This window comes from Agelaius phoeniceus, chromosome 8 (genome assembly GCF_051311805.1).
Source record: "Agelaius phoeniceus isolate bAgePho1 chromosome 8, bAgePho1.hap1, whole genome shotgun sequence".
Taxonomy (NCBI): Eukaryota; Metazoa; Chordata; class Aves; order Passeriformes; family Icteridae; genus Agelaius; species Agelaius phoeniceus.
In genome coordinates this window covers 7,777,111-7,803,849 of record NC_135272.1, presented here as the reverse complement: position 1 = coordinate 7,803,849, position 26,739 = coordinate 7,777,111, and the positions used below count along the sequence as shown (strand labels likewise).

Sequence of the window (26,739 nt, the reverse complement as noted above, 5' to 3'; positions counted from 1 at the left end):
TCCTGCACCCACGGCTGGGATCCGGTGTCAGCAGGGCCCTGTTTGTGGCGGGAGGGATGCCTCGCATTTCGGGAGGCAGTCACTAGGCGTCCTGGCGCTGGGTTTCACAAGCCCTCATGACCTTTCCAGCACAGCAACGTGCCCTGGGGAGGATTGTTTCATACAAAACAGACCTTTGGATAGGCTTTTCATTTCCTTCACAGCCAAGCACAAAGGAACAACAAGTCCTCCCTTCTAATAAAATGACAAAATCAGTGACACAGCTGGGCTGGCTCTCCACAGTGAATGGAGCCGTGTGCCGCACCCACGCCATTCCCAATGTCCTGCAGGAGCGGGGTTACAGTCCTGAAGCTCCCGCCTGCTTCACCCCGCACCCCAAAATTCCCCATGGGCAGGAGACCCTGCCTGAGGCTCGACTTTTACACTCCCTTGGGAGAAAAACGTATCTGTGCTGGGAGGGGGTGAGCCCAGATGGGCAGCACCCCGCCAATCTCTGGCTGGGAGTGGCGTTAACCGAGAGACGCCAACCGCAGCTCCCGCGTGGAGCGGGGCTCCTCCCGCAGCCCACGCGTGGGCAGGGCCGGGGTGCACAGGGGACAGGGCTGGGTCTGGGGGCAGCGGGGGTCGGGGCGGCAGGGCTGTGGGGCTGTGCACTGCAAAGGGCGCAGGACGTGCAGCTGGAGGGGTGCAGGGGCGAGGGGTGCAGGGGGCGCAGGGCTGGAGGGGGCGCAGGACCCCGTCTCGGGAGCCCTCGCAGGGCCGTGCCCCGGGCTGTCCCCTCCAGCTGCGGGCGGGGTGCACATCTGGGCGGGGCGGGGCGGGGCGCACATCTGGGCGGGGCGGGCGGGCGGGGCGGGCGAGCAGTGACTTCGGCGGGGCCGGCGTGGAGCATCCCACAGGCGGTGCGAGCGGAGCCCCGAGCCCAGCCGAGCCGACACCATGCCCAAGTGTCCCCGCTGCCAGAAGGAGGTCTACTTCGGTAAGGGCTTCCTGCCCCGCCCCAGCCGCCCCCACCTCGGGGCACCTGCCGGGCACCGATGCCGGGCTGGGGACCCTCTGGGCACCCCGGCTTCTGGCCCCCGTGCTGCGCAGCCCATCTCTGCAGATTCCTGGGGTATCCCAGAATTGCTCAGCCCTGCGCTGTGGGTCCCCGGGGTGCCCCGGGTGGGGGATCCTGCAAATGCACCCCAAGGAGATGCCTGGCTGCAGAGCGCGGGCTGCACTGGGTGCTTCCACAGCAGAAGGGAGCCCAGCCCCACTTCCTTCGCAGCACAGCCCGCAGCCCTGAGCCGCACTGGAGCCCAAAGGGCTGGCTGGTAAAGCCCCGCTGCTCTGAAAGTCTGGGCAGGTGAAGCAAGCACCTTCCCAATGGCAAATTGTGCCTTCGGGCAAGTGCCTGGGTCAGTGGGTCACCCACACGTTGCTCTGTGTGGTTTAGCACAGCAGGATGACACCTCTGGGTGCTATTTTTAAGCCGCTGTTGCAGGGTAGGTGTGAGCCTTGTTGGGCTGCTGTCTGCTGCTGGGCTTTCCGCAGATGTCTTCCCTCCAAACTGGGGCTCAAAGCTCCTGCCCCTTCTGGGGCCATGGACCTGCTGTCCTGTCTGAGGTTTTGTGGGGTTTGAGCTTCTCAATTTGCTATCAGCTTTTGGAACAGGCAGGTTCCTCTGCCAGACCTCTCCATAGCTGAACTTGAGGGGGTTTGCTGGGAGCAGCTTAGAGACACTCCCTGCTCTCTGATTTACTCAAGATGAGGGACCTGGAACCCAGGTGCCATCACTGACTTCTTCCTCTGCTTTATTTCTGTTCTGCTTGTGCCTGTGCCCCAAAGATTTGTGCTCAGCCAAGGAGTTGGAGGCTCAAACACAGGAGCTGCTCTCTGTGTGTGTCAGTGATGCCCACCCTGGGGAGCTGTGCTGGGGCTGACGTGGGCACTGCCCAGAGAGCTGAGGGGCTGTGGTTCCTGCAGCTGGGCAGCACTGCCTTGCCCTGAACTCACTGCTTGCAGCCGGCTTTGGGATGGCAGTTCAGGCACAATAGAGTTTGTGGCTTGATATCAGGAGGCACCAAGGCGCTGGTGGCAGCGTGTGCCTTCCCTTGGTGTGGGTCAGTCAGTCAGAGCTGGGTTTGCTGTGCCTGCAGGTGTGGCCATGGAGCAGCTGGGACGGCACAGTTTGACCAAGGAGGGGTTTGACCTTGCACTTGTCACGCTTGCACTTATTACGAAATGTCTCTGTTGATGAGAGGCTGAGGAGGGTTCAAAAGCTGTATCAGGACCAAGCTGCATGCATGATTTCTGTGCCTGCAGATTATCCAGAGTGCTGGCAGAGGAGGCACAGCAAGCCTGGCTCTGGGGCACCCTGAGGCTTTTGGAGCCTGGCGGTCCTGCTTGGGTGTGCCTCAGGCTGCTCTGGGCTAAATCGTGTCTGTAGGGAGCAGGGGTGGGGAGGAGGTGATGCTGAGAGGACTAGGGATGGGGTTTGCAGGAATTTTGCCTTCATGCCTGAGTGCTGTAATGAGCCTTAGCAGAGCTCCTGCCCAAGTGCTGGTGCAAATGCATGTGCAAGAGGTGGGGAGGCTGTGCTCCTTGCAGAAACCTTGCAGTTATAGGAGGGTCCTGCCTTGGTCCAGGCTCAGGCTCCTAGGGGCACCCGGGGGAGGACACTTGCTGCTGCCAGGCTGCAGGCACAGGAGGCCCTTTGTGCCACTGGGGAATGGCAGCAGGGCAGCCTTGTGACATTTGGGCACTGCCCCCGCTCCCACCTCTGCAGCCATCAGCTTGCTCCTTGCACAGGCTGTTGTGGACATATTTGGACTGCAAAAGGTGCTTCAGGCTGCCCAGGACCCCCCAAGTCATGCACTACCCACACTGGCTTGGTCCCATTTGCAGGCATGGGGACAGTGTTCAGACCTGGCTTTGACAGGATTCCTGTGGACAGCTCTGTTTAATCACTTAATAAATTCCCAGGAGCTCGGCTGCCAATATGAGGAGCACACATGCCTGCAGAAAATACCCTTCTCCCCTGCTGTGCTCCAATTAAAAGGCCCCCTGTGCTCCCCCCTCTCTCCACAAACGTGTCCTGGCTCCCATGTTGTCCCTCCCATGGCTGCCTGAACCCCTGCCAGGCTCCAGCTCTGCTCTGGTTTGCCATGGTGCCAGCAGAATCCAAGCTGTGGCTGGAAGGGACTGGTTTGTGTTGGCAGGGTGTGGCAATGGCTTTGCCTCCCCAGTCCTTGCCAACATCCCCTTTCACCCCTGCCAACTCTAGTGATTCCTTGGGCTCCAGCTCTCTGGGGAGGAATTAATCCCCTTGCAGGCTGATGTTGGAAGGAGGGAGGTCCTCAGGTCTTTGGAAGATGGGGTAGAAGTCAGTCCATCCTCATGGATGCAGCCCTGCTCACCCTGGGTGTGGCACCACTGCTACAGATCCATGTTCCTGCATGTGCACACTTGGGTCTGAACACAGTGCCCTCTGTCCTGGACTGACAGACTTGAGAAAATGCCCAAGACTGTCCTCCCTAGGGCTGACAGCAAGGCAGCCGATCTGCCAAAACTAACTTGTGTCTGTCAGTGCCTGAACTCACCCGCCTCCTTTCCTTTGCATGGCAGCCGAGAAGGTGACTTCTCTGGGGAAGGACTGGCACCGGCCCTGCTTGAGATGTGAGAAGTGTAACAAGACCCTGACGTCTGGAGGCCATGCAGAGGTGAGGTTTGCTGCCCAGCAGGTCTGGGTTTGCTGCACCTGGGGGCTGGGACAAGCAGAGGTGAGGCTCATGCTCTTTCTCTCTCCCTGCAGCACGATGGCAAACCCTACTGCAACCACCCCTGCTACGCTGCCTTGTTCGGGCCCAAAGGTGCGTGCGTGTGGCCAAAGGGTCATGGAGGGAGTGAGGGGGCTCGGGGCTGCTGTCTGGCTCAGGGCTCCTGTCTCCTGGCAGGGTCATGGAGGGAGTGAGGGGGGTCAGGGCTCCTGTCTGGCTCGGGGCTGCTGTCTCCTGGCAGGGTCATGGAGGGAGTGAGGGGGCTTGGGGCTGCTGTCTGGCTCGGGGCTCCTGTCTCCTGGCAGGGTCATGGAGGGAGTAAGGGGGCTCAGGGCTCCTGTCTCTTGGCAGGGTCATGGAGGGAGTGAGGGGGGTCAGGGCTCCTGTCTGGCTCGGGGCTGCTGTCTCCAGGCCAGCTGCAGCCTCGGTGTGCTCACCATACCATGGCAGTGCTGACCCTGCTCCGTCTCTTCCAGGTTTCGGCCGGGGAGGAGCTGAGAGCCACACGTTCAAATAAGCCTCAGGTTGGTCCTTCTCTTGGAGCTCCTCTCCCATCTCTGGCTCCATGGGCTGGCTGGGGCTGTCCTCCCTCAGGCCAGTGGGGAAGGCAGGCCTGCCACAGCATCCCTCTGGGCTGGCTGTGACTCCCAGCCCTTACACCAGGGCTCAGGAGCTGGGTGCCAGCTGCTCCTCTCCTCCAGCCCCAGCTGACTGTCAGCACCTGCTTGGCTCCAGCACCGGGTGCCAAAGGCTATTGCTTTGTGACCCTTTGGCAAAGACAGGATCTATCCTGGAGCACTGCTGTCCCTGGGATATCTCTGCTCCCAGCCCAGCCTGACTTCATCCACTCCTCTCTTCCATCCCTCTCCAGGTCTGACGTCCAGGGTTCCCAGCACAACCTGAGGACAGCACAAACACACCGCAGCAGATGAATTTTTGTTTTTAATTCACCCTGTACTAGACTAGCATGTTCAAAGCAATAAGTAACCAAGGCTGGGCTGGTGTGGAGAGAGGCTGTGATCCAGATGGAGTGCAGCCAGGGTGGGGTCGTTGGGTTGCCCTGCTGGGTAGGAAATTTGGCTGAAATTGCTGAAATGCCTGGAGAGGAGAAAGCGCCCTTCCAGCCAAAACCTAGCTCTGCTTCAGGCATCCAGCTCTCATGGCTGGGCCCACAGTTGTATTCTCAGTCTTTAATAAATGAAAAGATGCTTCCCTCCTGTAGCAGCTGTGTTCTCTGTAACGGGAGTCCCACGGGACCCGCTTGTGAAGTGCTTGCCACCTGCTTGATGCCCCTGGCCTTTGGATTGAGCCCCACACTGTGTGGTGGCCCCACGTGCCCTCAGCTGGGGCACAGAGGTGTCTTGCTGGGAGGGGAATGACTGTCACATCAGGACAACCTGGTATTTGCTGCTCTTGATCTGAGCAGCCACCTGAAAAGGCCAAGGGAAGCGGGAGGTTACTGCTGAGGCAGAGCCAGCCTCCCCCGGCAGGGACAACAGAGCTGTGGTGTTAGAAAGCAAGAGCTGGCTCCAGAGCTTTGCTCTTTCTTGTTTCAACATTTTTGCCCTACTGGAAACACGGCACTGACAGATGTCAAAGATGTCAACTTGAGGAATGTTTCTAAAATGATTTCTTAACCATGTCTTTCCCTAACCTGAACAACATATGTTCAGGTTATGGTCTGAATATTTACATATTCAGAGATATCTCATCACCCACTGGGATATTTTTGTCTACAGTTTATGCATGCATTTCCTTAGAGGCTGCTCTGCATTTTACTGTGACATCAGCCTTCCTGGAACTTGGCCAAAACCCTGAGGGGTTAGAGACACATGTCCAGTGTCAAAATCCTTGGTGTCAGAAGCAGCATGATCTGATAAGCATCTTAAAACTTCCAATTAAAACTTGCTTGATGCTGCAAGGCGCTGCCTCGCCTCCCACCCCGACAGCACAACAAACACAGGCGTCTGTGTCAAAGGCAAACCCTGGCTATTGCTGCTCGGTGTCATCAGGTTTCCCAGCAGCCAGGGCTCATGGGGACCTCCTGCTCCCACTGCTGCCTTTGCCAGCAGCCTCCCAGGGGTGCCCGCAGCCTCCCGGGGGTGCCCGCAGCCTCCCGGGGGTGCCAGCACCCATGGACCCATGGCTCCTGGCCATCCACTCCCTGCCCTTCTCTCCAGCCTGCCTCTGGGCACTGGGACATGATTTCCCCTGCCAGCTGAGCTTCAAAGGAAACTAGTGATAGAATCTCAGCAGCCTGACTGTGCCACTGAGATAGTGTTTTCCCTCAGGCATTTAAACTAATGGCAAACACATCCTCAGGGTTGCATAAATGTGTCCAGCTGGGCAAAGGACCTGTGGATTTGGCTCAGGGTCCTTCCCAGCAGGGTCCTGCAGTAAAATTTCAGAAGCAGCTTATTCCAAGTACAAGGGGCCCGGCCAGCAGGGATGAGGAAGGAACCAGTGAAAGGTATGGAAAAGCAGGGGCTGCACAGGGGCAGGCTGGGCTGATCCAGCCCTTTTCAGTGGCAGTGGCTGCAGCTGGGGCAGGAGGCAGTGTTCTGCTGTTTGCTGTGTGCTGCTGTTTGCTGTGTGCTGCTGTTTGCAGTGTGTGCTGCCCAGGGCTCCTTTTTACTTCTGTCCCTGGATTTGCAGTGTACTTGTGGTGGCTGGGGGACATCTCTCCCTGTCCTGGGTGCATGCAGGGATGCAGGAACTGAGCTGTGCCAGGCCTGTGCAGCTGCAGCTAAGCTTGATCCTGCAGGTGCCTCACTCTGTGCTGCAGAGGGGAATATATGTGTGCGTTAAAAAACAGGGTTCCCTCAAATATGGGCTGGGGACAAGCCCCTTGGTATTGATTGCCAAAATCTCCTTCTTAGAGTCCTGTTTTTCTGCTTGCTCTGCAGTAAGAGCTCCCACTGAGATGGCTTTTAGCCCCAGGACTTTCTGCTGGGATATTCTCCAAGAGCCGTGCTTGTACAAGCCACGCTCTCTGCCTGATGCAGCCTCAATGCTGTGAGGTTGGGCAGTTCAGGCACAGGCCACATCCACAAGGAGCCTTGGTCAAAGAAAATATATGAGAAATTGATTTTTTTAAAAACTCACTTTGGTCTTTGGAGAGGAAGCAGGAACAGCTGTATCTCATTTGATGGGAAATCCATGGCTGAGCCAGGCCCCCCCTGGATGCTCAGCGAGGCTCAGCAGCGGCCGGCATGCCGGGGAGGTGGGCTGTCAGCAGACACAATCCTTTCTCCTTTTGAACAGTAAATATCTGTGGCCTGGAGTGTGACTGCACAGACAGGCAACAGTGTGGTTTCCATCTCATGGCACAGATGAGTGCCTCTCATCTGTGATGCTTTTGGTTCTGAGCCTTGGCAAGAGCTTGGGACAGGCAGGGATGGTGCCTTCCCTCTCAGCGTGGTGATGCCCTGGCTGTGCTGCTCCTACAGCAGGGAGAGCAAGATGCTGAGGGCAAATCCCAGCTTTCTGCCCATCTGGGACAGCAAAAGTTGTTGGGTGATTTATAGCATGGTGATGCCCAGCACAAAACTTCCCTGCTTTGGTGACCTGAAACGCCACCGTTGGTGACTCTGAAGAAAGGGGCCGTGCTTCCTCTGCCGTTATTTCCTAAGCTTGGGCTGAGATCAGTCTGTGGGTTGTGGAGTGATAGTTGCTATAAACACTTCATCACTGTGACAAAAAAAAAACAAACAACATCACAGTTCCTCTGGCAGCTGGATGTGGGCGAGCCCCAACGCCCTGGGTAGGGAAGCAGAAGAGATTTTGGCAAAGACAGAAAACAGGATGGGTTTAGGTTAACTGCTGCTGCTCCCCATCCCAGCTTTGTGACTTTCTGTACAGAAGAGAAAAGGAGAGGGGAGAAGAAAGAGGGCTGGGGGGCCCTTCAGCTGTGGGGGCACAGTGCAGGCAGGAGTGGCCAGTGAGGGTGATCTGAACCTGTGTCCTCCTCTCAGCACAGATTGACAGACCTTAATCTGAAGCAGGGGACAGATGTTTCCCTGTGCCTGCAGCTGGCAAGGGAGGTGGCTCAGGCTGGAAGCCCTGCAGCAGGGTTCTCCTCAGGGTCATGCTAAGGAGGGCAGCAGGCTCAGGCCCTGGACAGGGCTGTGTTCTGGCAGTGCTGCTGCAGCCTTCAGGTCACATCTGGACTAACATGTGCTGGGTGCCCGGGTCAACACTGCCTCACTGGGGCACCAATGGGGCCACTCACCCTTTCCTGCCAGCGCTGATAGGGCACTGATGTGACATTTCTACCACTTCCCTTGAGGTGGTTTGTGCAGCCTCTGGCTGGGGGGGAGTGGCACAGGGGCTGTGGCTGCAGCAGCTTCCTGCTCTGTGCTGTGCAGAGCTCATGGGGATGAAGCCGGGCTGGAGCTGGGTGGTATCCACTGCTTCAGGGATTTTTAAGGCTGATTTGTGTTAAGCTCAAAGAGCTCTGATATCTTTTAGGTCCAAAAGTGTCTGCCCATCACCTAATGCCTCAGAAATCTGCCCTCTTATGCAGACAGTGTGGTAAGAGGGGCCGTGCAGTGGATATCAGGCAGCAGGAACTCTGCGGGGGAAGATGGGACTTCCCATCCAGCTCTGCAAAGCGGTGGTTTGGGGAACCCCCATCTCAGCAAACAGCTCTGCGGAAACAGCTCTGCAGAGGTGAAAAACCATTTTCCTGATGGGGAACAACACCTCCAGCAAACACTGAAGATACTGAAGGCAGAAGGACTCTGGGTATGACAGCCAGGGGTGTAACAAGAAGTGAATGGGATCATGAACTGAGGTACTGGAACCTGAGGTCTAGCTAGGGAGCAAGGAGAGGAGGGCACAGGCTGCTCTACTCTCACCCCTTCCTGCTGCTGGTGATCCTGTGCTGGAGAGCAGCTGGGGGCAGAAAGCCCTGGGGGTGTTTATCAGGTCCTGGGTGGCTTGCCCAAGCAGGGAGTGGAAGCAGAAAGGTTGACATCAGGCACCTAGAGCTGAATTTTACTTTCACACCTCGTGTTATTTTCAATGAAACAGGGAGAGTTTCCAAGAGGGAAGGGTGCGAGGACTTCCCACTGAAGCCTCTGTCTTCTTTTGGTGAGTCTTGTGTTAAAGGCCCTGGGGGAGGAGATCACAGGGAGTTTCCCTCTGTGCAGAGAAACTTGGCTATTAGAGTAAAAAGGCTGAAACTCCCAAGAAGAGAGTTGCTTCGACTTCAGACCTCTTTTCTATTCATTCCCAATTCACTTATCATACTAAAAGCCCTGCATCAGAGGGCCTGAAACACCAACACCTTTCTTAACCATCCAGCTGCTAGGAGCTGACCTTGAATTTTGGTGCTATACAGCCCACACACAGGCCTGCTGCTAACTGACTGCCTGTGTCCAGAAAAAGCTGCACCAGAGCATTTGTGGGGTCATGGCAGCATTGCTGCAGCCCATCTATGCAGGCAATGTGTGTCCACAGCCCTGTGCTCGCTTGGCTCCTTTCTGCCAGCACCATGGCCATGCTGCCAGGTCATGCCTTTTCCCACTCTGCTTAACCTGATGTCCCAGTGAGGGAAGAGCAAGTGTGTATGAAAGGGCCAGGAGGGCATGGGGAAGGAGCTGGAAATATTTGCAGTGGAAAGTGGTGCAGCCTGCCTGACCTGCTCAGGGTGTGAAACGCTCCTGCTACCCAAGACCTCCCTCGAGCAGGCAGGGAGGGAAGCTGTGCTCTGCTCTGACAGCTGCTCAGCAGATACCACACTGCAGGAAGGAGAGGGAAAGGAGAGGGGAAGGAGAGAGGTGAAGAACTCTGGCCACCCGAGCTGGCGGCGGAGTGTGGGAAGCGCTGATGCCTGGCTTGGGGGCCTGGCCAGGAGACAGGCTGGCTCCCGCCCACGCCTTCACGGGGATAAAAGCATTAAGACCAAAGACCAAAGAAGTTGTTTTTGCAGGAGGAGAGCTCCCACCTTGCCCTTGGCAGAGTGGGCTGAGTTGACATCAGGGAGCGGGCAGGGATGGCTGCTATCGCATACAATCGGCATGAGGCAATGGGACAGGGCCGCCGTCATCACCTCAGGCAGCCCTGTGCACGCAGCGGGGCCGTGTGTGGTGGCGAGTTGCCATGGCACGGGTGCAAACAGGCGCCCTCGGCCCCACTGAGTCACCCGGCACGGCAATGGCCACAGCTGACACACGGCACTGAAATGGGCGGCTGTGGGACTGTGTGGCACCACACGGGCCCGGGAACCCAGAGAGGGCAAAGTCCAATGGCCTCTCCCAGCTAAAGCGTCCCTGGCCACTCAGTACGTGCCTGGACTTTCCCTTCTCGTTGTTGTCCCCACTGCACTGTTGCCCTGAATCTGCTTCAGTGCCTGGGAGCCAGGGACCAGCTGATAAGCCAGCCTGTCCTGCTTCCTTTCTATAGAGAGGGTCCTGGGGGCTTCCAACCTCCATGATGACATCAGGGTTGTGTGCTGATGTCAGCCAGCCATGGCTGGTATTGCTTGGGAGAGGGGAGGTGAGCACAGCCTGGATGAGCAGGGCTCTGCTGCCAGTGGGACGCCATCACCACCCCTGCTGGGACAGCACGCTGGGGCTGTCACACCGTCACCTCCATCGCCTGTCCATAGCACACGGTCCATGTCTGCAGCAGGAAACCATCGCCTTCCCTTCGGCCTCTCCCACGCTGGAACACGGCCCAGGCAGAGCAGATAAGTGGGGCCTGGCGGGCCGGCACCGAGCACCCGCTGTGCTGCTGGGCTGCTGGGAGTCTGGGATGCTCTGCCTGGTCTCCAACCCACCCATGGCTGAGTGCCAGCCCTGCACAGCGCCAGTGTCCTGTGTCAGCTGTGCCCACGGGGCTGCATGCCGGGGGAGCCATGGCACAAGGGGCACGCTGGCCAGCAGGGCAGCCAGCCCTGTGCTGGGGTTGGGTTGGCCAGCGGGATGGAGAGTGGCACGGGGCTCTTGGTGTCAATCCCAGCTGCTGAGTGGTGATGTTGGCTGGCCTGGGGGTTGGCTGGGGGACAGGAGCCCACAGGAGGGGTGATGGACAGAACCGCTCCCTGTGCGTGCATCGGGCTGTGCGGGAGAGCCCTTGTCTCGGCAGCTGCCCTGGGGAGGAAAGGCCTAGACAGAGGAATGTGTGTGGGGACAGGGAAAGCTTTGAGCTGGGTTTATGGAGTGGTCAAGAAAACACAGGAAATTGGCTGCAGCTGAAGGTCCTCCTGCCTGGAGACTGCAGCAGGGATGGGAAAATAGACAAGCGATGTGTCATGGAGGGAGTAGACAGCGCCCGATAGCAGCAAGGCATGGAAAGCCAAGAAGGATGCCAAAGACAGCACAGGATTGTCCCGGTTCGATAAGGCTCTGGGCAATAAAAAGGGACTTTATGGGCTGTTGGAAATCAAAGGCAAGGAACCATGTGGAAATGCCAAGCCTGTTAGGAAGGAGAGCAAAGAAGTGGATAAAGATTGCTGAGCTAGAACTGGACAAGGGATAAGGAAAATGCTTTCCAGGCCATTAGGAAAGGAGGATGTGAGACAACAGCTGCTAGAGAAGATATTTTAAAAATCCTTAAGCCTGGATAACTCACACCCAGGGGTCCTTTCAGGGCTGGCTGGAGTAGGAGCCAGGATCCACAGGATGGGGAGAGCTCTAAAGCAGCACTCAGCACTGGAAAGGGCTGCGCTCCCCAGCACAGAGGTGGGAGGCAGGAGAGGAGCAACCAGAGGGAAGGAGTGCAAACACAGTTCACGTTGGCTGGAGGACTCTTTGGACCACTGCGATTTCTCTCCTCATTGCAAGCAGCCATTTGGCTGCAAGAGCCTGCTGCATAGCGGGAAGGAATTTCACATGTTGTTTCATGTTGTTCAGATACTGGTGGAAAAAAAAGTAAAGGCATCACGCTAGATGCACAGTGAGCACATTAAATGGGCTATGAGCTGGGGAACTGGCCAAGAAACCATCAGTGGGGGCTCCCAGCAGGTCTCATGCCCAGGCACAGCCAGGATCCCCGCGGCGCTGGCGGAGCAGACCCGTGTCCCTGGCACAGACCAGCTGTCCTCCCTCTGCTAACCCACAGCAGGAATCCATCTCCGTGCCAGGTTTTGGTTCTGTAAACCCTGCTCACGGCCGGACTTCTCTCAGGAGCTCAGGCTTCTCCCAGAGGGCAGCTCCGTTTCTCCTCCCCCATGGCCCCCAAGGAGTAACCCCTGGGATCGCTTCATGTCGGGGGTTGAACGCCTGGGGACCCGGGCTGGCCGCAGCACGGCCCGCTGAGCAAGAGGCAGGCAGGAATATCGCAGGAATATCGCAGGGATATCGCAGGAATATGGCAGGGACATCGCAGGGACATCGCAGAGCTGCTGCTGCTGCTGCCCAGCGCTGCTCTCCGTGTCCCCGAGCTGTTCTGACTGCAGCAGAGCTGTGCTTTTGCCGAAGCTCTGCCGGCTTTTGCAGCAGCTCTGTCCACCAGGAAGGATGGGGGGAGCTCGCAGGGCTTCCCCGGGTGTTTTCTGCCGGGGCAGGAGGCGCGTCCATGGCTCGGGGGGTGACACCCCGTGTGGGTCACAGCCTGGGAGCGTTCTGTGCCCCCAGCCATGCGCGCAGGCCGAGGGAGCGTCAGGACCACCGGCGGTCCGGGAACTGCGGGGATATCCAGGGACGTGCAGAGACATCCGGGGAGATGCAGGGTGGTGCAGGGAGATGCAGACACATCCAGGGAGATGCAGAGAGATGCAGGGTGATGCAGGGACATGCAGAGACATCCAGGGAAATGCAAGGACGACCAGGGCAATGCAGGGACATCCAAGGAGATGGAGGATGATGCAGAGAGATCCAAGGAGATGCAGACACATCCAGGGAAATGCAGGGCAGTGCAGGGAGATGCAGAGACATCCAGGGCGATGCAGAGACACGCAGGGCAGTGCAGGGACATGCAGGGAGATGCAGACACATCCAGAGAGATGCAGCGACATGCAGGGAGATGCAGGGCGGTGCGGGGACACGCAGGGAGATGCAGACACATCCAGGGACACGCAGGTAGATGCAGACACATGCAGGGAGATGCAGGGTGGTGGGGACATGCAGGAAGATGCAGACACATCCAGGGCGAGAGGCAGGGCTGGCGCGCCCGCAGTGCCCCCTCCCCGCGGCCAGGGGGCGCTGCCGCGGGCGGGCGGCCCGGAAGGGCGCTCCCGCTGGGGCCGGGGGCGGCGGGAGCGGCGCGATGCGCGGGCGGCAGCGAGAGCAGCACCGGGAGCAGCAGCGGCAGCGGGGCCCGGCGCTGCCCGCCGCCGTCGGGGCGCTGTGCCGGGCCCTGCCGCCCCGCGCCCGGCCCGCCCCCGACACCCTGCGCCGCGCCAGGTTCGACCGGCCGCAGGCGGTGAGCGCCGGCCGCTCCGCCCGGAGACCCTGCGGGGCACAGGGCAGCGGGGACCAGCGGGACACCCGAGTGCGGCGGGGCCCGGGGACACGCTCGGCTCTGCACGGCAGCGCCACGGGCACTGAGCCTTGGGCAGGCCCTGCGTGAGGGGCCGCGGTGTGGCCCCGGCTTGGTGTGGCCCCGGCTCGGTGTGACCCCGGCTCAGTGTGACCCCGGTTCGCTGTGGCCCCGGCTCGCTGTGGCCTCGGTTCGCTGTGGCCCCGGTTCGCTGTCCGCCCAGCTGACACGTGTTAGGGAATCTCAGCAAACTCGCCGCTCTGGGAAGGGCTGTGCCTCACTGTGGTTGTAACTTGGGGCTTGGTGTTTCACCCTGGTCTGCGACACCTCCTCGGTGTCGCCTGGGCTTTGCTGCTCTTTGCCGTACCCAGCTTGGGTCTGGCTGCTTTGCCTCCAAGACTTCCAGCTCGCACACAGGGTACCTCCCTTCCTCGGCTATTTTAAGGGTTTTACGAGTGTTTACTGAGATTCCAGCCGTAGGAATCACTATTTGAGTTTGTCAGCATGCTGTCCTTGTGCAGCCAAGAAACGATTCCCAATTCCAGCTCATTCTGTTGTGCCTCTTTGTGAGTTTGGTGCTGTCGTGGTCAGATCTTACCGGTGTGTTCAGGTGCCTGTTTGACTATGGCTGAACTGTGCCATATGTGGCTGTATCAGAGTAGATTTTGGAATGCTCCACACATGGGTCTCACTGTAGGAGTGCTGAGTGTTGCTGTACAGCCAGCATTAGCCCTTTTCTTTCTGGGTGCTCCTTTCTATAGATTCTGTGTTCATCAGGCAGGAACATGAACATACATGAACAGGAACATTGACATACATGAACCTGCCTGATCAGATGGTGTTGGCTGGGTCAGCAGATGTGCTGTTCCATGTGTGATGTTCAGATATGGGCTTAATTGCCTAATTAAGACTAAATAATATGGCAGATATTTTTCCTGCTGATCTCCCCTTCCACTCCTCTCTTTTGCAGAGCCTGGACTTCTGGAAGCTGCTGTATGTGCTTCTGAAGCAGATCCATGGGGGCAAGTGTACAGAGTCTGATGCCATAGGTAAATAACATCATTCTGGCTGACTGCAGTTTCCATCTGTCCTGGGACTGGTTTTGTAGCACCTTTGGCTCCTTTCTCCCTGTAGTGAGTGATCTGTTTTGCACACCTGTGCCACCAACTTACCAGACCTCAGGTTTAGTGATGAGGAAAAGTGCTGTGAGGCAGGTTTGCTGCTCTTTGATGTGCTTTGTCCTGGAAACTGGGATGTTCCACAGGCTCTTGCATCCCTGTGATGTTTTATTGCAGGTAAATCTCTGCAATCATGTTATGCCTTCTCAGTATCTGCAAAGACTGAGAAGTAGATTTGGTGTTTTCCTTTGGTTCCTTCTTTTCCCATTCCCATTCATGCCATGATTCTGTTGGTCCTTTTCTATCCAGTCCTGTGTCAGAGCCAGGAATTGCAATGTGAGAACCATGAAGGCAGTGTTTTGGATTGAAGTTCTAGACAAAACAAGAAATGGACTTGTATGATTATTTTAGGAGGACTGTGAATAATGTCTTTAAGGACAAGGCCACTTCTCCAGAGAGGAGCTGAATGCAGATTGGCTTCTCAAAACAGCAGAACACTATTTATTTCTTAAATGTACCACTACTCCCCCCCCGCCTTCTCTCTTGAAACATGTCTATCTAGGGCCTTTTCATTGTGTGGGAATTGTATTGTGATGAATCAAGGTCTCCTCATACCAACTCCATTTAATATTCACTTTTGCCCGTGAAAGCAAAACACCCTAAACAGCCCTGTATGAGCCCCTGATTGGCTGTGAGCCTGGTGGCTCTGTAAATAGAATTAAGAAAGGTTCAGCATTGTGGAATGCAGAGCAAAACCACCAGCATAGTTTAGCTGGTAGCTCAGCAGGAAGTCCTGTTACTCGCAGGACTGCTATTTTTCATTTGGCTGTTTTTATTTTTCCACTCATCCACAGTCTGCTGTGTATGGGAAGTCTATTTATTGACTGTCTCCCACAGCATTGTGGATGTGGTCCTGCACATGTGCAACCTTACTGGATCCTGGCTGCTCCCATACTGATTGTCTGTAGCATTTGGGGACAGAATTTCCAAGTGCATGTGGCAGGTTCCTGGCTCTGGAGACAGCAAACACAGCCTCCACTGCTATATTGTGAGGTAGCAATGTGTGGTTCTGCTGAGAACTGCTCAGCTGATTTCTGAGAAACCTTTTTAGTCACAACTTGGTGATTAAAGCTGAAATTCAGGCTGGAGAGCTGTACTGTTTTTCAAATGACACTAATTACTTTTGCTTGGCAAGTGAATGAATTGTCTGCTCTGAACACAATCGATATTTTACTGCTTTTCTTCTCTGCCCCAGCTCTGGTCTCTTGTGTATTTAATGCAAATGAAATAAGCCTTGGGCATAGGCACTAAATAACTTTCTCAGGTTTGTGTAGGATCCTGTTACACAAGAGAGAATTGAAACAGATTCCTCTAATCCAAGTCTAGTGCCTTAGTCCACAGATCAAGCTTTGCTTTTTCTTTGCTCGTTTTGTACAACCTCTTAATTACCTTGGTTAAAATAAGGAGGGCAGCAGTTGCCAGATCCCAGAGGAAGGCTGTGAAGACTCCTTTGGTTTAGGGGTTACTGTGAGCATAGAAACAGCTTTCTGGAAAAGAGAAGCCATTCTCCAGTGATCTTGTATCCTTTATTTTTCAAAAGGAAACACTGATCTTTGGCCAGTTCAGGAATCCCACTGAAGCTTACCAGTCAGTGGTTATAAAATTCTGCAGCTGCCTCCTGGTTTCTGGTTCTGTAAGAATTTTTTCTTCCCACAATGAAAAGCACTTAACTGTAAACTTTGGTGTAAACTTGCTGTAAAACCCAGCCCCTTAAACATGTCACAGCAGTGAGCCATTGGACAGTGGAGAGTCAGAGTAAGCTGTGTGAATACTCTGGGCATAACCTTGCTGATGAAATCATGATTAGTGGTTTCATGCTGCTTGTTCTTCCCAGAGGCTGATGAACTTGGTTAACAGCCTGACAGCCACACCAGGTAGCAGTGCAATATGCATTTGGATAGTTGGAGGAAACATTTATTTTCTGAGATTGCTGTTCAGTTTTTATAGCATGGGAAAGAGGTCTGGAGCTGCAATAGATTTTTTTTTGTTTGACAAATGTAGCAGAAAATGTTTTTCTGAAGCAGTAGTTTCCCATAATACCACTACCTATGCAGGTGTTCCTTGTCTGAGTGCATGAAGTAATGTGTCTGTGTCTGTGCTTCTTCTTGGTTTGTAGTTCCTTTCCATTTTAGCCTGCCAGGCTAGTGCATAGCTATTGTTTGAATATCATCTTGTAAATCACTGAAAATATTTGTCAGGACTCACAGTGGAAGAGCACAGCTCGAGTACAGTTTTAAGTGAGCTGAACCCTGAGGTTCATCCTCAGCTTGGTCTTGCTTGCTGAATATAGTTTTATAAATAATATCTGTGGATATTATGTGGAGAAGGGGATTAGGTGGGAGCCTTGTGAAGGTCTTTCAGTATAAATTTCCCAGTCCTAGTGCCATAAGAAGATGTCAGAGAGGTGTCTGGTGTGTCTCTTCTATCTGAGTGATGTTTCTTCCTCTCCCTTGGTCACACATTACAGAAGAATCCATCTTGGTCCTGGGTGCTCCCATAATCTTTACTGCCATTTATACTTTTGCATTTTAACGTGAGCACTCTGGAGATGGGGAGAACTGAGGGATTTCTCTGAGGTCAAAGGAAGGCTCCTTGAGCCCCACTTCCAGATCCATGCCTTGACTGCTCACTCCCAATTCCTGCCTGGCACACCAGCTGTACCCTCTCCTGTGAGGGCAGCATGTTGCAGAGGGAGACATGAAAGAGGGCGAGATAAAGGACCAGAAGAACACCGAAATTCAGGTGGTGAATTGCCTTGCTGGATCTGACCTGAGTGATACATCAGAGCAGGGAAATGGTGATAAAAGAAAATAAAAACCACCTGACCTGCTCTCCTTTCCTCCACTTTGAGACGTGATTTGTTAAGGAGCTCCTTGAACTGCAGATGGCAGCATGTGATGCTTATTTGCTTTGAAAAAGGCAGAAAGCATGTACTGACCATCATTCCTTTTGGAGGATTTCTGCCTTTATCTGTTATGGCAGTTCCTTTCTTGACAAATGCACACAGAAAGGGAAAGGATGACATGAAAACCCTGCTCCTGTAAGAATGTTCACAAGTGATCAAAATAAAATCTGAAATATCTCCATGCTCCTCCTGTGCTTGAGGGATTGGAGAGCACATCTACAGCAAGATTTTTAGCAAGCCATAGGCATTTCTGCCACCCTGACATGGGGAAGGGAAGCTGCTTGTTTCATTCATATGTGAATGAAACAGGGCAGGGTCTGTGAAAAGAGCAAATGGAGTGATTTAGGTCTTTGTAGGAATGCCTGAACTGCATGAAACTGTAGATTCCTCTAGCTCCACCCAGCTGTGACAGCTGTCAAAGGGAAAGAAAAGAGCAAATCTAGAAGGATGCTTTCATGGCATGGGGGGATACTCCTTCAGCCTCCAGCAGTTTACATCTCAGACTTTGCAATCCAGAGAGGATATGTTTGTGTTTCATAAGTTTCCATGAACTGCTGTTCTGTGAATCCAGTTTCTCCTTGAGCCTGAGTGACTCTTAGGAGTCCATAGAGTCCCACAGTGAGCAATTTCAGAATTTTGCTGCGTGTGTGAAGAGCATCTCTTTTATCATGTTTTGACTCACATGCTTGCTAACTTTGTTGGCTCACAGTTCTTGTGTTGAGTGTTGTGCAAACAAATCATCCACTCTTCACCAGTTGCACAGCACTCAGGATTTTGAAGAGTTTTGTCATATCCATTCTTGCTCTTCTTGGCCTACTTCATCGCTTCTTACAATGCAGCTGTTCTGTTCTTGTGGTTGTACTTGTCCTTTCTCTCAATTTCTTTCCAAATTTTCTGTAGCCTTAATGGGAGAGAAGAAATAAGGGTCACTTTTGGTATTTGTGTTCTGTTCAGTGTCCTTGCTAGGTTTCTCACACTGAGTTTGCCTTTGGATGCCTGTCAGAGCCAATTGCGATACTATCATTAAAAACCTTATCATCTGAGATGGTGTTGCTGAGCCCACAGAGCAGCTCCAGGTCCAGTCTCATGTTGTAAGTCAGTAAAGTTAGGAACATTTCTTTCTTTGTGCACATAATTTTTCATTTTTTCTAAAAATACGTTTATCTGTCTTTTTAAAGCTTGGGCTCAAGGTTCTGCAGTCCTTCACGATCTGCCTGCATTCTTTACTACTAATATCACATCAGCAGCAAGTTTTCTGTCACTGTCACGTTGTCTAAGTGTCATTTTGAGTTGTTTGAACAGCAGCTGTTTAGCACAGAGCCCTCATGTGAAACCACTATTTGTTCCTGCCCTCTGGTTCTTGTCTGCTGGGTACTTGTCATTGATCCAAGGCTCTTCCTCTCCCCCCACTGCAGTGCCTTGGTTTCTTTGTGCAAGCTGAATCCCAGTGGGAAGTCTAAATGTCTTGCATTGGTTGAATCTTCCTAAATCACTAGCTTCTTGTAGCCCTCAGAGAACTCCAGAAACTTTCTGAGCAGGTCTTCCTTTTACAGCTGTTGGTTCTTAGCCAGTGTGTGTTGTTTTCATTGTCCTCCTAATTATGTTCTTTATTCTGTTTTTGACTTAGTACAGAGCCAAGGTTTATTGGACAGAACCTTTTTTAATAATAACTTTCTCTATGTTTCTGCAGTATTTTGCAGCCCTGCAGTGCCTGTCTTGTAGCTGTCAGGTAACATTTGCTGGTGTGAAGGAATATGGATCAGAGCATTCCTGAGAATTTAATAGCCCATGTGTTGTGCTGCATTATCTCTGCTCTCTGGCACTCAAAGATTTGCAGCAGGCTGTGAAGCTCGTATCTCTAAATTCCAGTTTAGTTCAGGAGTAGAGTGGTTCAGAGTGTTTACTAATTCATAGCATGCTTGGTGACTCATAAAAAATGAATAGGTGAATTGGAGTCCCATTGTAGTGGGGATGGCTAGGTGCCTTTGTTAATTTCCAAGAGGCCATTACTGGTCTTGATCCCAACTCTGAATTTCTTCTTTCCCCTGACCAGTAGTTCCTGCAATCAGAATGGGGCAGTATAAAAAAGGCTTTTATCCTTTCCCTCCTTTCCTTCACCAGTTGTTGATTGTTGCATATAGATCATATAGATAAAACCTTATAAAAGAAAAGCCTTATAAAACATGGTTTAAACCTTACTATTCTGGCTAAACTAACCTGTTAAGTTCCCATGAGAAAAAAAAAAAAAAGACTAAAAATCAGTTTACATAACAATCTGAGAAAAGAGTTTGCAGCTACAAAAATAAGAAGTCTGTCCTGTGAGTCCATGAAGAAAAAATATAAACTATCTGGAAAGAAAAAAAATTTGATCAACATGTACATTAGCCATTACCAACCAATCAACTCGTTTCAGTAATTTGCTAACCTATCGAATTCAAACAGGGTACTTGTAATACCATATAAAAGTAAGCTATGTACAATAAAGATTCAGCCATTCTACACAAAAACTCAAGCATCTCATCCATCTCATTTCTATTTCCAGCTCAAGGCTACAATGACTCTTGATAAAGACCAAGTCCCCACTGCCTTCCTGAGGCTGGCTTAAGAGTGCTGCCCTCTGAGGAGGCAGCACTGTGGAGCTGGGTGGGTGAATGCAGTGCTGCAGGGTGTCACTCTGCGGTGTTTTTCTCTTCCAGGTGCCCAGGTGAGGTTTGTGAAGTGGGCTCTGTGGTACCAGGGCTACGGGCGGCCCCAGCTCCAGCGGCTCCCGGCCGACGGCTCCGCGGGCAGCCGGGAGCTGCTGCTGGCCTTCTCCTGGCTGCTGCACTGCCCTGGCCTCCTGGAGCAGCTCCTGGCTCGGAACAGAGTGCAGACTGGGGATCAGACCTCTGTGTGCACGGTGAGCATGCTGTGTCCCCCCACCCCCCCATCCACGAGCCACCCGTGACAGCAGCTGTGTCACCACCAGTGTGTCATGGGTGCTGTCCTGGTGCCTTGGCAGGTAAGTGACTTCAGCTTCAAAGAAGGCCAGTGTCTGTTTCCTTTCCCTTCTCTAAACTTTCTGTGTGCAAAGCTTAGGGGTTCTTTGTCACAGACATATTTTATGAAAAATCCTTTTGCCAGGATTTTTTCTCCCGAGAAGCTGAGAAGCCTCAAAGGAAAAGAAAAACAACAATTGTCTGCTGCTGTGAAATGCAACAGGTGCATCTTTGATTGGTCCATGTGGTCGTTTTTAATTAATGGCCAATCAAAGTCCAGCTGTCTTGGACTCTCTGGTCAGTCACAAGATTTTATTATCATTCCATTCCTTTCCTTTTTAGCTTTCTGATGAAATCCTTTCTTCTATTATTTTAGTATAGTTTTAGTATATCATTTTATTTTAATATAATATATATCATAAAATAATAAATCAGCCTTCTGAAACATGGAGTCAAGATTCTCATCTCTTCCCTCATCCTGGGACCCCTGCAAACACCACCACAGTTCTTTCTCTTTATCAAGCTCCCACCCCTGCCTGAATTCCCTGATTTCTATTTTCAGTACAGATGAGACCACTGTGGAGGTAAGTGAATCTCTTCAGTCTCTCTGCTTCTGGGCCTTGGGCTCCCAGACTGAGCTGTGAGTGGTCCTGCAGGGCAGGCAAACAGGTTAGCAATGAATGCTGCCTGTGTTGGCACTGTTGGGTAGAGCAGGTAAGGCAAATAATACTTTTTGCAAACAACAAGGTCTCAAATGGCAGCTCCTGCCCTTGAGGTAACTAATGACCTTTGAGAACACACTAGAGTATGTTGTTTTTTCTGTTAATAAAAGCTGTTAGTACATAGTCTGTTCTGAAGTAGCCATCATCTAGTCAGACACTAATTACTGCTCAGTCTGCTTCAAGATGACAGGCTCACAGAATTTCTTAGTTTTTTGGCAAAGGACTTTGTAGGTCAGAAGCCCTACCTGCTGATTATCTTGTGGTGTCTGAGGTGTGTGGTCTTCCTTGAACCCATATATGTTTTTTCCCTGGTTTTCTGGAGCCTTTTTAGGGGGAAGCAAAGCAGGAAAGCTGCAATATAAAAACAGTGTCTTCAGAAGGAAAGCACTTGTACAAATGGAAAACAGTTCAAGGGAAAGAATCCTGTTTGTAACAACATTACAAGAAGTATTTTGAGGAAAGGGACCACTCTTGCTGCACTACAATTATTTGCTGCACAGAAGAGGGAGCACAAGAGGCTGAGCTGTGGGTGGCAGTGCCATCTACTTATGTGAAGGGTGCCTTAAGATTTCAGAAAAAACACACTGCTGGACAACTTTTTATTTTCAACTTCTCTTTTACCTTTTTCTTGTTTTTCATCTGCAGTAGCAGGGGTTCTTTTGGTTTTTAAAAGTTTTTTTGTTAAAATTTTCCTTAATTTCTGTTACAAAAGAGTGACAAGTGAAATGTGACATGAATTCAGGGAGTGGGGCAGCACCCGTGTTATTTTCTCTGAAGGCTTCAAGTTTTTCAATTCCCAAAAAGGGATGAAAGAACTATGGTAATAAAATGTTATCTCTTATGGCCACACATACTGGTGTGTCTTTCACTGCAATTCTCACCTGCTGTACTCGTGTTTCTCAAAAAGCATGGAATGCATATCAAATGTTTTTACTCCATAACTGTCCAAAACAGTGTTTGGAAAGGCTTGAGAGTCTGAATTTTTTTTTTAATAGACCGGACAAAAATTGTATAGACTAGAAGTTGGAGTTAGCTTGTGTATGTAAAGCTCATTGTATTAATGGAAACATTTCTTGTATGGTGTTCATCCAGCAGTTTTCATGCTCCAATAAAAATAGATATTTACAAGGGAAAAAAAGAATATAGCATAACTAGTGGGTTTTGTGATTCTCCATCACAAGAAAGTTAAAACAAATGGAATTTTTAGGGAGAGGTCTTACCTTTTATTTGATCAACTAGGCATTGCAAAACCAATAAATTCAACCTTTAGGTGCCAAGCAAATGAAGATCTAGGAATGCACTGGCAAGGATGCAAGGAGGCAGTAGTGGGTGAGGAGGAGATGGGTGGGTCACACACACCTCATTTTGGTCAGTGAATCAGCTCCTTGTAAACCACTCATGAAAACCTGCTGTTTGTTTGTTTCATAAAAGTGTTACGTTTTATTGCTGTTAGATATTGTTATTTGCTGGCTGTTGTTATTTTGTGAGGCTGTTGTTATTTTGTTATTTTTGTTATTCATGTGGCAAAGCCTGCTCATCAGCCAGTGTTCAGCAATAAAACCCCAAAATCTCAGTAAGAGAGGGGAGGGTGAGGTTGTCACTTTGCTACCTGACATCTTGTAAGTTAACACACCAGACATGGAATCTCTGCAGTCTTATTTCAATCTATTTCAGTAAAGTGAAGGAAAAAGGTAAAAGAAGAGGAAAAAAACCTTCACTCAGGAAAGATCTGTCTCAAAAAATAGGAGAAAGAGAAGGGAATGCTCTTTGAAACAATTGAAATGAAATTCTCAGTTGAGAACTTGAAAAATCTTCCACTGAATGAAATCTTTAATGATTACAAACAATTTTCCTGAAGTGAAAATGTTGCAAAACAAAAATCCATGAAATACATTTGGTTCTGTGCATGGCTGAAATCTCTGCCAAAATGAGCAAAGTGTGAAAGCCAGTACTTGCTGGAAAAGTACATCTGTTGGTCTACCAGTGAGAATAAATTTGGAGAGAATCCTTACTCTTTGTCTTCATTTAAAAGGAAAGGAGTCTCAATAACAGTAGGCATAGCTTTAGTTCAAACTGATATTCATGTGATTTGCTTTTAAAATTTTGTCTGAAATCCACTGTTTTACTGTTTTACACAACTGGGTCTGTTGTGTGAGAAGAGAGAATGGAGCTAATCCCTAAATTAAGTGTACAATCATGTTCTGACTGTTCTTTCAGGCCAAGTTTAAAACAAAGCCTGCTGAATTGCTGATAAAATGCCAAATACCCAACATATCAACGGCCAATTAATTTAAATAATTTCATTTCAGGCTACCACACTCTGGCCTTTTTTTCCTTTGCAGTTCCTTAGCAACACCGTTTTCTTTCCCTGCAAATTGAACACTTCCATCAGCTCTAAAGGATTTTCAGAGGTACAAGGGTATTCATGACACATGATGGACAAGGAGCTCAGGCTCTGTGTGGAATTCTTAATCTTTTGAACCTGAGCTGTTAAAATCTTCCACAAGCTGACTTTTGCATGTACTTACATTTTCAGAACCAAGAGTTAAATGATTCCTGAAATGATAAACTCAGAGATGATGAAAGGTGGTAATAGGTAGTGCTAATGTAGTCAGAACTCACTGTGAGGTAGCTGTGGCAAGGACAGGCATGGTTGGTAGCCTGGGGTGGTTCTGGGGCTTGGCTGCTTTTGTGTGTTAGGTAAGAGATTCCTTCAGGGCACCTCCAGCTCGTGTTTTTTGGTGGGGCAGAGCTGCAGTGTCTCCTGAGCCAGGATCCTGGGGCCTGTGGCAGGTCCTTCCCTGGCCATTCTCTCTTCTAGCATGTGAAGTTTATAAACTGGGAGGGGCAACAGTTCAAGGAGCAAACTGTGTTGCTGTGCAGGAGGAGAAGGAGGAGGGGATCCATAATCCATGATAAACTGGGATCCATAATCCATGATAAACTTTAGAGCTGGGCTGCAGCAGTTCAGGTTCTCTGAATTTACTGTGCTCATCTGTCAGCAGGTTGGAGACTCCAGAGGCACTAAGTGAAAGTTCAAACCTTGCATTGGCCAACTCTTTAGAAGAAGTAATCACAAACTCTGTTAGATCTATAAAGACTTAAGTAGAATCTGAATTGGAGGCTCACATCGATGCACTGAAGTGTCTGCTTGGGAATTCTCACCTGTTAATTGCATTAAAGCACTGGGCCAGTAATTGATGGACAAGGTTTTCAAAGGCTTTTGACAACCCTTGTGAATTTCCATCTCAGATATTCACTGCTGTGATGTCTGAACGTCTTCTGTTGCTTTGGTGATCATGTACTGGCAGATTATTCTCAAGTGCCATTTATTGATTCCTATTCACACAGAACAAATCCAAGTGTACAAGACACAGCTGAAAACCTGTAGTTGAAACTGTCTCCTTCACTGAACTTGGGAGGCACACCTGGGGAGTTCTCATTCTCTCTGAGAAGCATATAATTGATATAAACTTGCCTTTTTAGCACATTCAATATTTGACTAATTCTTATTTACCTCACATTTTAAATTTCAATGGTACCGCCCCAGCTTTCTCCACATCTGTGATGGTTTGGGCAGGTAATAGCAGTACTTTGTGAGCACATATTCTTCCTGTTTCCAGGGAGGAATACTGCCTGTGCTTCTTTTATTTCTACAGCTGAAATTAATCTGTGTGCCCTGTAATTTGATTATGTGTGGAGGCTGTTGAGCTTTTTAAATGGGTGTAGTGATGTTATATCCCTCATGATCATCAGGAGATGTTGTACAAACACTGGTTCTTGTTTCCACTAATTCCCCCTGTCTGCTTCTGGGCCTCTGAGTCTGAAATTGGATGCCCCTCCCCTTTTGTGAATTTGTAGTAATCAACAAATAGAGCTATTATGTCTCTTGTGCTTGGAATTCATGCATGTGTCTCTAGCATGCCAAAATGAACTCAGTTTAATTACTTCTGGTGGGCAAAAATGAAGATAAACATGCCTTCTGACCCTTAGGTTTGCAATTTGATTATCTTTTGTTTGTCATGGTCTAGTTTGGCTCACTGGCTATGTCCAGTATAGTGTAAGGGTTATGCTTGGTCTGATCTTGTTGCAATGCCTTTCTTTTACAGAAAACTTGACAGTTGCTGCTGTTCCATAAACCATGTTATTAGAGGAAAGTGTTAAAGTAGCAGCCCAGCTCGATGTTCCCCCTAGTAGAAAAAACAGGAAACCTTGGGCACTAGTTTCAGTGAAAAGTAGTTTTCTGCAGTTTTTCCATGTCTTCATCAATTCCAGTGAGGACAGAGGAGGGAATTTTATTAACCTTATTGATTCTGACTCAGAGGCGTAATTACTTTCCAGATCTTTATGGGCTATATTAGTCTGTCAGCTTTCATTTTTTGGTTTTCCTCCCTTATTCCCTCAGCTTACACTTCTGTTCTCTTTGTCCTCCTGTCTTCCTAGTAACTCCCACCATTTATGTTTTTGCCCTTTTTCTGCTATTACTGTTGCTGGATTCAGTAGCTGCTAAGGAACACTCTTTTTTTTATAAGCCATCTGCTAAACCTGAGCAGAGGGTGCAGGATCCCTGAGGTTTCTCCTGCAGAATTTTCCTCACCTCAGTGTAGTTGACAAGTCTGTTGTAGCATACTTTGAACTTGTCATGGTATCTTCTTCCTGTGCTACACTGGAAGATGTGCAGTTACCAACATTTGTCTTTGCTTGACACAGTGAATGCACAATTAAGAAGTGTTTTTTTTTTTTTAGACAGCATGTCAAAGTAAAACACTGTAAAAGACAAGTCTGAACTGATCAGAAAGGCTTATAATTTATTGAATCTGCTGTGTCTCTGGTAATGTCTGAATTGCAGAATTTCTTGAGCTTGACATTACAGCTGATGTGTTCTGGATGGGGTTCAGCAGACAGGCCCCTGAGCTGTGTGAGGAGCAAATGGTGAGGACTGGTGTGCTAGTAGGAAGGTTTACCATGGTCACACTGGTACTTTGCTGAAACCCAGCACAGGGAGCTCCTTCCCAGGCTGTTGGGGAAATGAGAGGGATTTTGAGATGTTTCAGTGCCTCTCCTGCCCTCCAGTGCCAGGGAGCAGCCAGTGCCTTTGGTATGTTCTGATTGTCTTTGCAGCCTTTGGAGTTAAATGTCAACATCTGTTTGTGGTGTCCCACTGTCAGCAACCTGGGTCTAAGGTTGAGAGGATCCTTTGAAATAAAGCACTTTTCCCTCAGGAGGACTTTTCCTTCAGGAATGTGTGGAGGGGGGCATGGCAGGCTCTTACCCGTGGCAGAGCTCTGCCTCCTCTCTCCTGGAGGGCAGGTGCTGTTCCCCTGTGTTCCCCTCGCTCCAGGTGTGCTGTTGCTGCAGGGAGCTGCATCTTTCTGTCTCCAGGGGTCCTCTCTTGCCACCGTGGAGCAAATGGCCATGGGCAAGGGGAACTACAGCTGCAGGCAGGGGAAAAAAGCAGTGCAAGGCATTATCTGTGTTGCATTTCATGAGCCTTGCAGAATGCTCTCCCAGTTAAGGTCTGCCCTGTCACGTGTTGGTCTTAGGATGTTGAGTTTCCATGTTCTGTCTGAATATATAATGCAGTGAGCATTGGGATTTTAGTGTTCTTTTAAAACCTTGCAGCTCCAAAGATTAGGCAGCGCTGCCGAGCTCATTTAAAGGCCTCGTGCTTTTGCTGTATTGCAGAGCTCTTAAACAGCCTCCCAAATGAGTGGGGAGGGATGGGATAAAGAACTGATGTGCTCTGGTGCCTCAGGCCCGTGGCTACTG

General features: G+C 50.9%; 2 protein-coding genes across 4 annotated transcripts in view; both read left to right on the top strand.

Moving 5' to 3' along the window:
- The first annotated feature begins 868 nt into the window (after window positions 1-868).
- Window positions 869-4,982, top strand: CRIP1 (cysteine rich protein 1). Its single transcript, XM_054638445.2, has 5 exons — window positions 869-979; window positions 3,610-3,704; window positions 3,797-3,854; window positions 4,238-4,285; window positions 4,633-4,982. Exons 1-4 carry the CDS (start codon window positions 940-942, stop codon window positions 4,276-4,278), a joined length of 234 nt encoding a protein of 77 aa, XP_054494420.1. The 5' UTR covers window positions 869-939; the 3' UTR covers window positions 4,279-4,285; window positions 4,633-4,982.
- A 7,382-nt stretch (window positions 4,983-12,364) lies between these two features.
- TEDC1 (tubulin epsilon and delta complex 1) overlaps window positions 12,365-26,739 on the top strand; it is a 71,083-nt gene continuing 56,708 nt past the window's right edge. Inside the window, exons 1-3 of one of the 3 annotated variants that reach the window (XM_077181894.1) lie at window positions 12,365-13,111; window positions 14,158-14,236; window positions 19,967-20,169. In XM_077181894.1, the coding sequence (XP_077038009.1) occupies window positions 12,452-13,111; window positions 14,158-14,236; window positions 19,967-20,169 (942 nt within the window). In that variant the 5' untranslated portion in view covers window positions 12,365-12,451. Of the gene's footprint in view, window positions 13,131-14,157; window positions 14,237-19,966; window positions 20,170-26,739 lie in introns of all 3 variants that reach the window. The other 2 variants (XM_077181893.1, XM_054638466.2) reach the window with 2 other exon arrangements.